At 35.7% G+C, this 13,245-nt stretch overlaps 1 protein-coding gene across 6 annotated transcripts in view; it reads left to right on the top strand.

The window, feature by feature from the left end:
• Positions 1–12,871, top strand: part of TRPC1 (transient receptor potential cation channel subfamily C member 1) — a 69,344-nt gene extending 56,473 nt beyond the window's left edge. For all 6 annotated transcript variants that reach the window (XM_028099027.2, XM_028099026.2, XM_088025907.1 and 3 more), the window contains 4 exons: positions 8,326–8,498; positions 9,988–10,189; positions 10,528–10,722; positions 12,113–12,871. In XM_028099027.2, coding sequence (XP_027954828.1) covers positions 8,326–8,498; positions 9,988–10,189; positions 10,528–10,722; positions 12,113–12,340 — 798 coding nt within the window. In that variant the 3' untranslated portion in view covers positions 12,341–12,871. The remainder of the gene's footprint in view (positions 1–8,325; positions 8,499–9,987; positions 10,190–10,527; positions 10,723–12,112) is intronic.
• The last annotated feature ends 374 nt before the right edge of the window (positions 12,872–13,245 follow it).

Genomic DNA, 13,245 nt, shown 5'->3' with positions numbered 1-13,245 from the left:
AGATTCAACAGTATTTTTTACGTGCATGTTGATTTTTTTTTATTTTAGCTAAAAACTGATGGGATCACCAAGTTTCTATATGGAAAATTTTTTTTATAGATTTCTACAGAGAGTTAAAAAGGAAAAGTATGCTATTCTTAGGGAATTATCTCTTTGTTTCTCTTAGAACTGTTGAATCAGGTCTTCTGACTTAGTCTCTTCCCAAAAGAACTATAGTTGTGTATACAAATACTGCATAAGTGGGTATTTGTCATTTCAGCTGTTGTGTGTGTTTTTCTCCTCCAGCATGATAATTTATACTATCCTAATAGCCATAGAACTACACATAATTTAGGTGAAGCCAACAAATATTTATTGTGTTCCTATTTTTTAAGAAAGTCTGCAGGTTAATCATAATATATACTTAAATATTATGATTTAGTTCAGCAAATGATTTTTTAAAAACTATCTTTATTAAGGTAAACTTTGCGTACAGTAAGACACACCCATCTTAACTTGATGAGTTTTGCAAATGTGTAAGTTTGTTTCATCACCACCATAATCAAGATAGAGAACATGTGCATCAGCCCAAAAAGTTTCTTGGTACCTTTTTCATTTAGTACTCCCTTTGCCCTCTCCTCAGGCAACCATTGCTGGGGTAGGCTAGTCTCAGAACTGAAAGATTTGGAAATACAAATAGAATTAGTATGATATTACAAAGCAAGCTCCAAGTCTTATATCAAGTCGGTATCCTGCAGGAAGAAGGGGGAAAGGCAGAGGGCAAATGGCAGAAAGCATGGGCCAGCTGTCTTTCTCTTTTTATCAAGAGAGCAATAATTTTTCCTGGAGCCCTACCAAATGTTTCCACTTATTAACTCATTGGCCAGAATTTGGTCACATGGTTATTTGTAGCTACAAGGAAGTCTGAGGAGATGAGTACTTTTAATTGAGCATATTGCCCCCCAGGAAATCAAGGTCTGGTTAGTTAGGAAGAGGGCAAAAAATAGATATTGAATAGGAATCTGTAGATTCATATTTTCAGGCTTTTACTTAAATTTTCAAATAAAGACATTTGTTTTCCAGTGTAGTCCTACTAACATGACAGATTTGTATTGCATAATTCTGCCAAAATATTCTAGAAAAAATCAGAAGAATTTTAATACATTTTCCATTTTATTCATCATAAGGAACTCAATTAAAATGGAATGAATGTGTCAGTTATGAATGTAAAACTAAAAGAAATGCAAAAAGAAAATTGACAGTTAATTACTTTAGCAAAAGTGTAACATTTTTTCCTTTATGTATATAACCTGCTATGTCAGATAATGTTTTTATGTGATTACTGCTGTTGGTTGTTAAATTTATCTCCATATACTAACATTTTTTCCTTCCAAATTTCTGCAGATTTAGAAGTTGACAGACTTATTTTAACTGGATATATAACCTGTGTTAGGGGTACAGATCTCTCCCTGGTTAGAATGACCATATTTTATCATCTGAATAGAGACACTTTGGGGAATACCAACTTGGGAAAACAAGTGGAAACTGGGACTATCCTAGGCAAATGAAGGTCATAGGAATGTCATAGAGTATATAAAATGGTTCTATATTCAGCAGTGATTGAATCTTCTTTTCTAGTACTTGACATTTTTATGATTGTGTTCATTAAATTTGTAACTTATGTTGTAGGTAGACTTTGGAAGGTGACCTTCTACGTCTGGCCCTACTTACTTTGTAGCCATCTCTCACTGTACTCCTCTCTGTCTCTTACTGAAATTCTTCTCCATCTGCGCCAAGACCAGTCACTAATCTCACACATGTCCCATGCTCTTCCACTTCCATGTCATTGTTTGTTATTACCCTGTTTAGAATGTCCCAGCCATCCCTCTGCTTGCTGAACTTTTATTTATTCAACAAACATTTATTGAGTGCCTGGTAGGTCCTGGACACTGAGAACACTAAAATGAATAAGCTCCAATATCTCCTTAAGGAGCTCACAGTGCATTGAGGGTGACCAACAAGCATGACATTTACAGTGGTAATTGTTGTCATAGACAGCTCAGAGAAGGGGCACTCGCTTCAGTTTAAGGCACTTCCCAGAAGAGATGACACTGGAAGTAAGTCTTGAAAGATGAGTAGAAAGGAGGTGGGTTAGGGTATCCCAAGGAGAAGTAACATGTGCTAGCTTCAGGGCTCTTGCCACTGGAAAATCCATTCCTACACTCCTGCTCCCTGCTAATGAATAACTCCCTCCAGTGAACTTGATACCTTGAATCTCCTAAAGCTTTTCTTAATTGTAAGACACTTAAAGCACTTCCTAAGGCTTGTCTTAATTGTAAGACAATTAAAATTTAGCTTGTCTTAAATTCTAGATGATATTATTTCTACTAAATTAAAAAATCCTTGAGGATGGGGAATATAGCTTTATTTTTTCATCTGCACTTTACTTACTGCCTTGCCATAGTAGTTACTTACTGTTTGTTAAACTGAATTGAAAAACTGGATAAAATGGGCTTCAGTAGAGACAAGTGCTGATGGGTATGTGAAAAGAAAAAGGCTGATGGAGAAATAGGACAACATCCTAGCTGTGCCTGGAGCTGCTTCTTCAAAATATGTTCAGCAACCACATTTGTTGGACGTTTCATGTGGACCAGGCACTGTGCTGTTTTCCACTTATTTAATCCTCATCACAACCCTTGCTGTTTTTTATTTCCATTTTACAAATGACGGATCTAAGGCTTAGAAAGGTTCAGTAGTTCACAGAACTAGACAGAGGTAGAGTCAAGAGTTGAACCTGAGTCTCTCTGAATCCATAGACCAACCTGCTCTTTGAAGTTAGCTCTTCTGCTTTTATGAAAGATGCCAGCTAATACACTTCAGATAGGAGTCATGGTTGGGCCTAAATCAGTAATGTTCTACATTTTAACAAAAAAAGACATGAAGACAGAATCTAAAAATAAAGGTGGCAATTTTAATAGTAACAGTTAACATTTGAGCCCTTACTGTGGATACTATTCTAAGATCTTTATTTACATTTATTACCTCATTAAATCCTCACAACTGTTCTAAGAGGCAGACTCTTTTATTTCCATTTTGCAGAGGAAGAAACTGAGGCATAGAGACATTAAGTAACTTGCACAAAGTCACACAGCTGGTAAGTAGCTGAATTGGGATTCCAACCCAGGTGGTTTGGCTCCAGAGCTAATGATCTTCACCACTCTGCTAAGTTGCCCTTCTGTTTTCAGTGCTACCAGGGTAATATGATTCTCTCATTAACTTTTATTGTACAACACTTCTTTGGGTAGGCTTTAATAATTTACAGATTTCAAAAATTCTTCCTGGTTTTTCCATGTATTTCAAATGAATTAAACAACCTTTAGCCCTTGTAGTTGGGTCATAAGACAGAAAGGACAAGACAGGACCAACCAGCTAGGTTCAAAATCTTGTTCCATAATTTACTGCTACTTCATCTCTATGAGTCTCAGGTTCCGTATCATTGTCATGAGAATTAAATGGATCAGTATGTAGAATATGCATCTCATAGCAGAGTCCCTGACACATGATGAGTTTTACATAAATGATTAGATCTGTTCCTCCATTCCCTTTATAGTTAGTAGAGTTAACTGTGGCAGACCTGAAACATAATACAAGGAAACTTGGAAAGTAAATGTAGTGTCTGACACATGAATGCATACTTTATTACTAGGGCATTATTTGGCTTTACTGGATAATTATTAGATTTGATTTACTGGTCTGTAACACAGAAATGGCATATTGTCCTTTGCAATGAGTAAAGAACGATTTCAGGTACCTTGCATTTTAGGGTATACTGGGGATAGATATTTTTCTTTTAAGAAGCATAAATGTTAGAGGGAAACTTAGAGGTCATGTAGTCTAGGAATTCCCAAATTGGTGAGGCTCAGTCAGAATCACCAGGGAAGAGGGGCACCTGGGTGACTCAGATGGTTAAGCGGCTGCCTTCAGCTCAGGTCATGATCCCAGGGTCCTGGGATCGAGCCCCGCATTGGGCTCCCTGCTCGGCGGGAAGCCTGCTTCTCCCCCTCTCACTCCCCCCTGCTTGGGTTCCATCTCTTGCTGTGTCTCTCTCTGTCAAATAAATAAATAAAATCTTAAAAAAAAAAAATCACCAGGGGAGCCTGTGAAACCTTCATTTCTAAGTCCTGCCCTCAGAGATACTGATTAAATAGATTGGGGTAAAGTCTGGCAAATTTTTAATAGCATGTAGGTAAGTGAGTCTGATGTAGCACATGACCATCCCTTTTATAGCTCAGGAAACTAAGGCCCAGCTCATAGTGTTAGAAAAAAAGACTTGGTGCAAAATGTTAATTAACAATTACGTTTTTTTTCCCGATATTTATTCATGCATTAAGTCAATAAGCCCTGCTGTGTGGGGGAACTGTTACATGAGAACGAAATCCTTCTAACTTGTACACAGCCCCAAATTTTTAATGGGAGAGCTATGATAAAAATGACAAAGTGATGTTTCACAAAATCTCTTGCAAGAAATGAGAATTGAATTCTACCTCTGCCATCTATTCGTTCTGTTACCCTGAGCAATTCACTAAATCTCCACGAGCTTCAGTTTGTCACTTGGAAAAATAGAGATAATACTAGCTTTTCCATACTGCAAGGTAAATAAGAATACATGATACCTCTTAGAAAATGGTAGAGTTGTATAAAAAGGCATATAAAAAGTAGTTATGTGTTCAACATTTTAACTAATATGCTGGGCTCTGGAGCTTACTGACATTGTGCCTGCTCTTGACTACTAGAAGAGACAAACATACATATTGGTATAAAGTGAAAAATAGTATTTTAGAGATTATGGACAGAGCATTTTGGAGCAAAATGAGGCAGTGCCTGGAGAGAGTCAGGAAAGCTTCTTACGGTGACATTTGATCTGGGCCTTGAAGGGATGAGAAGCTTGCCTGGCAAAGAGCAGGGAGTTACATGTGTGAAAACATGGAGTCCTAAAAGCATGGCGTGCTCAGACAGGACAGGATGTCTTTTGTACTTAGACAGTGGGTGGCTACTGGGGAGATGAGGCTGAAAAAATAGACCGGACTGGACTCTGAAGTTCTCTGTGCCAGGAATTTGAATATTATCATACGTGCAAAGGAGGTTTTGAGCATGAATGCTTGATTAGATAGAACTTTTAGACAGGTAGGGTGCCTGGGTGGCTTAGGGGGTTAAATGTCCGACTCTTGATCTTGGCTCAGGTCGTTATCTCAGGGTCATGAGATCGAGCCTCTCACGCCCGGCTGGTGCTCAGCAAGGAATCAGCTTGGGATTCTCTCTCCCTCTGCTCCTCCTTCCCACTTGTGTGCGTGCTCTCTCTCTCGTAAATAAATAAAAATCTTTTTTTTTTTTTTAGAGAACTTTTAGACAGGTAACTATGGCTTTTTCTTGAGAAAGATTTGGAAGGAGAATGACTAGAGGTTGTCATTATTATTGCTTCGTTAGCAAGTTTTATAATTTAACACTTGCTGTGAACCCTAATGATACCAGTCTTTGCCCTCTCAGGCATTTGGCATGTTTTTGCTGTTCTACACGGTACTCTGTGTAGAGGACTTTGCCTCTTTTAAATTATTTCCTAAGGATAAATCTCCAGTAGCATTAACATATCAGAAGATATGATCCTTATAGTGCCTTAGTATTTCTGTTTTCTTCGAAAGGATGTGTTAATTTTTGGTCTCACAAGCAGTATAAAAGCAGACTGTTTCACCACATTGAATAGCATTTGGTGCTAAGTTACACTATCTTAGTTTGCTTTCATTTCTGTTTTTCTGATTACTAAGAAAGATGTATATATATTTTTCTCTGTGTATACCCCTATTAACTCTGTGTAAACTTCAGTATTGATATTTTAATTACCTTTTTCTTTTCATTTCTTAATTTTCCTATTTCTTGAGTAAAAATGCCAAGTAGTTTAAAATAAGTAAATATTTTCAAAAGCATTATTATTTTCACAAATAAATAAGCCTCATAATGTCTCACACTAAAATAGATTTACTGTTTTTAAATTTTGCCTTTCACATGAATGTTTGGTTAGTATGCTCTTTCAGTTGATGCTCACCTCAGTGATATCCACTGTAGCTAGTTTTGATTCTTCCATCTTATGTAAGAACTAATATCATGCTTTTAAAGAACAGACCTTGAAGTTTGTGGGATTTTTTTTCATTAAATATTGTTCATCTTGATACTGAAATTGAATTATACTTACTCTTTAAAACTTAGTAATGTTAGGGGCTCCTGGGTGGCTCAGTTGGTTAGGTATCCGACTCTTGATTTCAGCTCAGGTCACAATCTCATGGTCATGGAATTGAGCCCTGCCTACGGTTCCTTGCTCAGCAGGGAGTCTGCTTGAGGATTCTCTCTCCCTCTCCCTTTGCTCCTCCCCTCGCTTGCTCTCTTTCTAAAATAAATAAATAAATATATTTTTTAAAAAACCAACTTAGTCATGTTAAATTAAGGCTTCTCTTTTGAACTAAATTTTTTAAAATTAAATAACATCATACATGGTCACTCTTGGGAAACCCTATTTACTCATAAGTTTACTTACAGTGTCTTAAGTTTTCTTCAAAGGCAGTCTTTTCGTAGTTATCTAAAGCAGTTACTGCATTCTTACTGTCCTAACTTATTCAGTTCTCTAGTTGCATGGCATGGCTTTATCTAAGCACTCACAGTCTGAATAAATTATTTCTTTTCCAAGGTGATTCAGTAGAAAGCTATCATTGACTAAAAGGGAAATGTATTTCTTCTCTTTGTCACACATTTCATGCTTGCTGAATCTAAAAGCTCTCTATTTCTTCTCTCAGAATTTTGCAAGGGGAAGTGAGGGAAGCATAAGACTTTTAAAAGTACCATATGGCCTAGTCACATGTGCAGCTCAGGCATATTGGACCTTTCCAGAGTCCAGGTCGCCAGCTTATGGTGTGCCTAAAAAATTTTAGCACGCCTCTTCTACTTAATTACCTGGCTGACTTTAGTGGGTTAGAGGGGTTTGGCCACTTGCTTGTCACTGCCATTTTGTGTCATTGGTAAATGGCATATATTATTTTGGCAGGTTTGAAACAGTGAGAAATTTTATTTGAAGCTGGATTTAATTAACTATATAAAACTGACCTGTAAATCTTGAGGAAGGATTATTTTTAAACACTATTTTTTGTATTGTAACAGTAATAAATGCATATAGTAAAGAAAAATCAAAGGAAAAAAGTCTGCCTTCTAACCCCTAGTCCTACCTTCCATAGATAAGCACTGTTAACAGTTTCTTGTGTAAACTTCCAAAACTTCCCTGTACACATTAAATCCTGTCTATATGAAAATATATACCTGATTTATCCTTTAAAAAATTAGAAACAGTAGCTGTTATAATACTGTTCTATACCCTGCTTTTTTGACTTAGCATTTTATAGACATTTTTCTGTGCCAGCACCTAGAGATATATACTTCATTCTTTTTAACAATATTTAGGATGTTCTAATTTTTTTGCTACCTCTAACAGTGCTACAGTGAAAATCCTTGTATATACACACATCTTAGCGTATTTCTTATCTATTAGCTAAATTCCAAGGGATAGAATTGCTAGGTCAAAAAGGTAATGTCAAATTATTCTTCGAATTTGCTATGCTAATTTAAATACCAGGAATTTATGAAAAATGCCTATTTCCCAGATTTTTAAGGAGTATTAGAGGACAATGAAATTAGGCTTGAATAAAGCTTCCAGACACACTTCACAAGTGTACATTACAATAGGTACCCATATACTAAACCTACTCATCTGGCTCGTACACATAATATTTTTTTATAATTTATCTAAAATGAAAGAAAATTGACCACCTTGGCAAAAGAAATTAGGGCAGTCCTGGAGGAGGAAATGCCATCTTATGGTAATTGGTCACAAAAATCAAATACTTTATGTCATATGATTTTATATTTGTAAATTTTAAGAAGCTGTAAATATTAGCATTTATTTCCCTTTAGGCTTGAGCAAAGAATTTTCCTTTTATTCCTTGCAAATAGGCTTTTCTTAAATCTCCATGTCTCAGCCTCTAACTTCATCACAGCCATGTCCTCTGCACACCTGGTCCAGATTCAAGAATTGTGCCATCCAGTACTTACAGTGCTGGCATGCTTAGAAGGGCTTTTTGTTAGGCAACGAGACTTTTGATGTTTTAAAAGTATGAAACTATCTTAACCAGTTGGAATAAAAGGAATAGACTGTGGATCATATGTTTGTTTTACTTTTATTGCCTAGTCATTTAATATTTACTATTTTGTTCCTGATAATTTTAACCAACACCTATATAATATATTCCACAGATTTCAATGGGACAGATGTTACAAGATTTTGGAAAGTTTCTTGGGATGTTCCTTCTTGTTTTGTTTTCTTTCACAATTGGACTGACACAACTGTACGATAAAGGCTATACCCCAAAAGAACAGGACTGTGTAGGCATCTTCTGTGAACAGCAAAGCAATGATACCTTCCATTCGTGAGTGTCTTTTAAAGTTTTTAGTAAATATATTTCTCTCTTTCTATTGTGTTGTATATGAATTAGTACCTAGAGAAATAGAACTTCAAATTTTCTCCAAGACATTCTTTTTTAATAAGAAATACTTATTTTCATGAATCATTTGATAGTTATCTTTATATAAGTAGAATCTTAAGTAATTAGTAGGCGTAAGATCATACATTGTTTCCCCCACTGCAGTTTGTTTTAACAGAGGAGCTCGTGGCATTTTGTACACTGTTAGCATTTTGGGCAGGACAGTTTTCTGTCAGTCCTGTATATTGCAAGACATTCAACATCTCTACCCTTCACATAGTAAATGTCAGTAGCAACTGTCCATCATTGTTACAGCCAAAACAATCTCTTGTATTTTCAACACTTAGTAGGAGGTCACTAGAATTGAGAATCATTAGAGCTTCATCAACAATTTTTTCTCTAATTTGCTGTATCATAAGAAATTGAATAATCAGTTGTAAGGGAGAGAAAATACCTCCCCTCATTTTAACCATCTGAGCCACCCAGGCGCCCTACCTCCCCTCATTTTAAAATAACATAATGGAGAAGGGGTGTGGAATTACTCATTTGTTGTGTTGCTGTTATGTACCAACTATTCTTTAGATACTCGCATGTCATCTTATTTAAGGAATAAGATTAAATTAATAATAAGTATTCATTTAACACCTTCTGCATAACAGACACTGTTTGAAGTGCTGAGTGAATGAAGTACTAGTGAACAACACTACCTCATGGAGCTTATATTCTATTAGAGTGAGATGATATAGGCAATAAAAAGAGAAATAAAATATATAGTATATTATGCAATAAAAGGGGCTAAAGAGACAAAGCTTGGGCCAGGGAGGATATATGTGTGAGAGGGTGCAGTTTTAGATAGGAGACTGGGGAAGGCCCCACAGAGATGATATTCAAGTAAAGATATGAAGCTGATGAAGAATCAAGACATAAAGAAGATGGCTGGAGGAAGACCATTAGTAGATAGAGGGAATGGCAAAGGCAAATGCCCTGAGATGGGAGTGTGGCTGTCAAGTTCAGGGAAAAGCCAGGAGGCCAGTGTGGTTGGGATGTAGTGAAGCTGAGGGAAAGTTGTAGGAGATGTAGAACCTTGTTGATACTGGTAAGGACTTTGGGCTGTTGAGATTGAGAGCCATTTGAAGTTTTTGAGCAGAGAAGTGGCAGCTTGAATTAGGCATTAACAATGTCTTAGCAGCTGCTTTGTTGAGAATAGACAGAAAAGCAGTAAGAGGTTAAACAAAAGTAGTTTATCCTCCTTTTGAGTCTGTTTCTTTGTTTAAGAAAGGCATATCTGTACCATTGGGTTCAACCTTGTTTATTTTTTAAAGTATTATTCTTAGGTTATCAATGTTTTATGGAATGTTGATATAAATGAATTCTTCATTTTTGCTAATTAATCTCTTTAATTTCCTTTTAAACAGAAATGTAATTGTCTTTACAGGTTCATTGGCACTTGCTTTGCTTTGTTCTGGTATATTTTCTCCTTAGCACATGTGGCAATCTTTGTCACAAGATTTAGTTATGGAGAAGAATTGCAGTCCTTTGTTGGAGCTGTTATTGTTGGGACATACAATGTTGTGGTTGTGATCGTGCTTACCAAGCTGCTGGTGGCAATGCTTCATAAAAGCTTCCAGTTGATAGCAGTAAGTGTTCATTCTTTTAAAACCTTTATGTTCTTTTAGATCATACCAAATGTATGCAGTAGATAAATCTAGGCAACCAAAGATTGTAAGAATTAAAAATTAGTATTTTTAAATTAAATATAGATTTTTGTAAAATGTAAGTAATGTATATTAACTGCAAATCTTGAACCAGATTTTTATATACAAGGTGTGCAAACATTTGGACAGCTTAAAATGATATCTCTCTCTCTCTCCTCCCCCCCACCCCACCTTTCTCCCTTGCTCCTTCTGTCCTCCCCTCCCCCCGTGTGTGTGTGTGTGTTCATATTCTATATTGCTTTTTCATTTGCCTCTTACAGAATCATGAAGACAAAGAATGGAAGTTCGCTCGAGCAAAGTTATGGCTTAGCTACTTTGATGACAAATGTACATTACCCCCACCTTTCAACATCATTCCTTCACCAAAGACTATTTGCTATATGATTAGTAGCCTCAGTAAGTGGATTTGCTCTCATACATCAAAAGGCAAGGTTAAACGGCAAAACAGTTTGAAGGTAAGAAATTAAAATTGTAGGGTGCCTGGGTGGCTCAGTAGGTTAAGCGTCTGCCTTCGGCTCAGGTCACGGTCCAGGGTCCTGGGATCGAGCCCCGCATCAGGCTTCCTGCTCAGCGGGGAGCCTGCTTCTCCCTCTCCCACTCCCCCTGCTTGTGTTCCCTCTCTCGCTGTGTCTCTCTCTGTCAAATAAATAAAATCTTTAAAAAAAAAAATTAAAATTGTAACTTGGAAGTTTTAACAGTTCCTAATATCAGATGTTTACTAAAGTGTAAATATGTCCTAGGCCTCTTTAAGACCTAGGACTGTCTACTTTTTTTTCGCTCATACACCCCTAATGTGTGGCACATTATCTAACAGACAGTAAGGATTCAATATGTGAGAGGAGAGAGCTGTAATTTTTTTTCATGAAATCTTATCTCACAGCTTTAAAACATGGAAAATATTTAGAATACCTATTCTGTCAGCATAGATAAAGATTGACTACTAGAGCCAGCTCATATTTTTCAGTTCTTCTTGAAAGTTATTCAGTACATAAATAATTCAATACATGTTGCCACAAACCAGAGGTTGGCAAACTTTTCCAGTAAGGAGCCAGATAATAAATATTTTGGACTTTGCAGACTGAGACAAAATCAAAGATGTTATATTAATATAACAAGTAATATTACAAGAAAGAATACAAATATCCATAAAATTTTTATTGGTGAAATTAAAAGTATAATATTAATTGAGTAATAATTTTTTTGTAATACAGATCTAATGTAAAGAATGGAATTCCATTTTGGGGAGGGAAATAACATTTTGTTTAATTAGGGTTCAAAATTAGTGTTCCCTATCATCAAATTAATTACAAATATTCATCTGTAAAAACCATTCTTAGCTTACACAGGCCATAAAAAAATAGTAAGTGGGCCATGTTTGGCCTGTGGGTTGTGGTTTGCTAATCTTTCCTATAAACTGAAGATTCCTAAGACTAATGTTAAATCAAGAAAAGCATCCAGGTGAATGAATAACAAAATGTGCAGGCCATATTTGTTTTAAATAAGTGTTGGATATTACCTTGTAACACATAATGCCAAAAATACAGTCTAATAAAACGTGTTTGTGTCTGTGAATATTTTTTAAAAACCCACCTCATTTAGGGACGCCTGGGTGGCTCAGTTGGTTAAGCGTCTGCCTTCGGCTCAGGTCATGATCCCAGGGTCCTGGGATCAAGTCCCCCATCGGGCTCCCTGCTCAGCAGGTAGCCTGCTTCTCCCTCTGCCTGCCGCTCCCCCTGCTTGTGCTCTCTCTCTCTCTGACAAATAAATAAATAAAATCTTTAAAAAAAACTCATTTAAATATGGTTTATGTCCATTATTAGTACCATGCAATTGTTTGTTTTGAAGGAATGGAGAAATCTGAAACAAAAGAGGGATGAGAACTACCAAAAAGTGATGTGCTGCTTGGTGCATCGTTACCTGACGTCTATGAGGCAGAAGATGCAAAGTACAGATCAGGCAACCGTGGAAAACCTAAATGAACTACGCCAGGATCTGTCAAAATTCCGAAATGAAATAAGGGATTTACTTGGCTTTCGGACTTCTAAATATGCTATGTTTTATCCAAGAAATTAACCATTTTCTAAACCATGGAGAGAATAATTTTCAGTAATAATTCTAGAAGACTGCATTTGCATAATTTGTGACTAAATAAGATATCTATTGAAATTAACATGGAGAATTATGTAAAAGCCATTCTTTAAAATATTTATAGCATAAATATATTATGTAAAATATGTATATAGAATTAGTTTTTTTAAATCCTCTGTTAGCTTTTTGCAGGAGCAAAACAGATTAAGTAGATAGGTTTTGTTAGCATGCTGCTTGGTTTTCTTACTTGAACAGTGCTTTAAATTTTTTTCTTTTTATGTTTAAGAAGGGCAATTATAATTGTACACATTGCCAGAAGGTTTTGTAAAATTAAGATCAGCAAATGTGGGCTGATCTCCATCCATAGGACACACCTGAAATGGAGTAAGTCATGGTTTTTAAGATCTGTTTTAGGAGTTCACATGTAGTTCAGTATTTATTGTTCAGGAGTATAGTTTTATCTAAAATAATAGTCTATTTTTTTTATTTTGTTATAATCTTACGTAACAAAGAAAAGCCCCTAATGGATGTTTGAATCTATTTATGTCTCTATAAATTTAAATTCACTTCAGTTTTTGTTATTGTAATATATTTACTTTTACATGGTTGTAATCACTTTATATTTTTTATTTTGTTATTCTCACTTGATAGTATTTTATATATACATTTCCATGTATTGATATAGTCCACATATTTAAATTTTTATAGAATTATATATGGATTTTGAAAAATATAGTTAGTAGACTTTTCATTTTATAGCAATTAAGTATTTGAGTATGTTTATAGGTTTGCACAGGTACTTCACTAAGGTTAGGCATTTGGTGGCTTTTAATTTTTCTTTAGCATAATAGTGCTATAATTTTTTTCAGGTTGGAGTGACTTTTCATAGT

This window comes from Eumetopias jubatus, unplaced genomic scaffold (assembly GCF_037043125.1).
Source record: "Eumetopias jubatus isolate StellerSeaLion01/CBP00866 unplaced genomic scaffold, mEumJub1_p1.0 scaffold_1, whole genome shotgun sequence".
In the NCBI taxonomy this organism is placed as follows: domain Eukaryota; kingdom Metazoa; phylum Chordata; class Mammalia; order Carnivora; family Otariidae; genus Eumetopias; species Eumetopias jubatus.
Note: the sequence above shows the minus strand (reverse complement) of the source record. Positions and strands in the feature narration are given on the sequence as shown.